Source organism: Montipora capricornis, chromosome 14 (assembly GCF_036669925.1).
Source record: "Montipora capricornis isolate CH-2021 chromosome 14, ASM3666992v2, whole genome shotgun sequence".
NCBI lineage: Eukaryota > Metazoa > Cnidaria > Anthozoa > Scleractinia > Acroporidae > Montipora > Montipora capricornis.
The window spans coordinates 3,595,549-3,598,048 of record NC_090896.1 but is presented as its reverse complement, the minus strand read 5'-3'; the positions used below and the strand labels follow the sequence as shown (position 1 = coordinate 3,598,048).

The window sequence follows — 2,500 nt, the reverse complement described above, 5'->3', positions numbered from 1 at the left end:
CCTTTTGGTAAGAACCCTCCTCCTTGGGGACAACAACAAGTGTTTCAGCCAAAAGGGGGGCAAATGCAAGGACCAAGATCAGGGTTTCGACCCACGGGATTTCAACCACAACGAAGACATAAGGTGCGTGAAGTTAAGGTGATCAGAGTCATTCCATTTTTGTCCACAACTTTAACTTCCAAAGTAGCTTACAAAATAACAGCTCTTTCGATTTTATATTTTAAAGGGAGATGACAAAATATGTGTTTTCATCTGACACCATCCCGAAGGGGAGAGTGAGGTGCAGATAAAAAATGGGATGATCATATATTATTAATAGGAGAAGCTGTTCAGACAATATGCCAGCGAGGGATGATAAAGAGCTTCATACAACATATAAAACTAACCTTGACCTGAATCTAATCTTTATTTAGGATTAATTTAGAGTTAATTTGACGTGAAATTTAAGTGTTCCCTGCGAACCTATTTGCCCCATCTGGCAGGTATGCTCCACCTTCCTTGCATATGGTGAAGACATGAAGTTAACCAGTAAAGAGGAAGTTTAACAAATAACCGCCAAAACCAACCCCAATCTTACCTTGACACTTCTCTTGTCTGAATTTACAGTGCGACACGCCTTACCGTGGCCACCCAACAAAGTTTTTTACAAATTGTCTGCCAATCAGGATGAGTGAATTTCATTGACAGTCACACCTCCTTGCAAAGTTCGCACAGTTGTAAGTTGAAAACCGTTGCATGGGTTGTTGAATTGACGTATTTACACTTAATTGTCAAATGTTGTTGGATGGCCACGGTAAGGCGCGTTGCACTGTGAGCTTAATTAATGTTCTTGATCTTAATTAAACTATCGATGTCTCACATTGCTTATGTGGTAACGTCCAAACCCAAAGTGGATACCTGAATATATGTGCATTTGAGACAGCATGTCAATGATACATGCCATTATTCTTACACATTCTGTTTGAGTCTTGTGCCTTTGGACAGAAAATATAGATCTTATGCACGCAAGCCAGTTTCTTACGCCTAGCTGACAAAAATACGAGTTGAGCTCTCATAAACCCATTAAATTAAAATTCAGTATTTAATTTTGATGAAAGTGACCTCTGGACATCGCTCTTAACCCGTTGACCTCTGAGACTTACAGGTAGCAGATTTTACCATGTTTGACGCCAGTCTGAGATGATTTTACTCGTCATCTTGGGGTGTCCTACGGCGCTTGAGCTCCCCTCCATTAGGAGGGGGCATTCTAGGGCACCTGAGGAATGAATGAGTTTAAGGGAAACAAAGCTATGTGTAACTTTTATTATATAAGGTAATAGTTACAGTGCAACACGCCTTACCGTGGCCACCCAACAAACTTTCACATTTGACAATTACTTTTAAAATAAATACTCAACAACCTATGCAATGGTGTTCAACTTACAACTGTGCGATCTTTGCAAAGAGGCATGATGGTCAATCAAATTTACACATCCTGATCGGTGGCCACGGTAAGGCGTGTTGCACTGTTATTGAAGAAGCTGCAAGAAGCCAAACCACAATCTGTAATATTCTTTGTTATTACACAGAAGAGTGGTGGCTTTAGAGGAAGCGATGGTTCCCCCGGAGTTGAAGCTTATTACAGTCGTGCCATGGTTGAAGATCCTTGGAAAGAACTGGAAGAAAAATACAAAGAAAAGGAAGAACAATCCAGCTGATGTTTCAAAAGACTGTATATTTTCTGTATATTTTTATTCGCCATGTTCTAAACCAAGCAGGAAGCTGTCCCACGAGCATTAAAAGTGATAGAACTCAATGGGCCATTTTTGTTTTCTCTTGTGGTTGTGATGGATATGAACATGGAGTGGAGTTATAGTCTGGAGAGTATTTTCAAATATGATTTTTTCCATGTATTAACCTCCACTGTGGGCTAGTCCAGCTTTAAGAACAGGATTATCATTGGTCTATTAAGAGGAAAACTACTTAAGAGGGCATCCAAGTGTTCATCAGATCCTGAATGTAGATGGTGATTCGCATAAAGAGAAGAGGTTTTTCAAAATTGTTCAAGGTCAAGAGCTCATTGTGGTCTAAAACTATTCTCCAACTGCCCAAGTCTCTTGTAAATCTCAGATTTTCAGAAGAGTATAATGTCTTTTTATTTGAATCAAGAACAGGCAAACATAGCAAGAATTTTTACACTCATGCTGGGATACAATTTAGGGTGGCAGGCCTAATGTTTTTATGTTTCATTAATTTTGCACTTGTTTCAAAAATCAATAGTGGCACTTTTGTAGAAAGTGTAAATAAAGTAACATAATTTCTTTGAATAAAGTTGTGTGTTAAAATCATAACCCATTGACTCCTGGGAAAGAGAATTAAAAGATTTTACTCTGTCTAACGCCAGATAATTTTAATCGTCACCTGGGGACGTCCTGGGGTGCCTGAGCAGTCAGTGGGTTAATCAGTCGAAAACTGTCCCCTCCATTAACCCAGTCGCTCTTGTCACACGGCGGCCATATTG

General features: G+C 39.6%; 1 protein-coding gene across 1 annotated transcript in view; it reads left to right on the top strand.

The window, feature by feature from the left end:
- Positions 1-2,330, top strand: part of LOC138032177 (M-phase-specific PLK1-interacting protein-like) — a 2,594-nt gene extending 264 nt beyond the window's left edge. The window contains 2 exon segments of the mRNA XM_068879782.1: positions 1-123; positions 1,569-2,330. The exon segment at positions 1-123 is cut by the window's left edge and continues 264 nt beyond it. Coding sequence (XP_068735883.1) covers positions 1-123; positions 1,569-1,697 — 252 coding nt within the window. The 3' untranslated portion in view covers positions 1,698-2,330.
- The last annotated feature ends 170 nt before the right edge of the window (positions 2,331-2,500 follow it).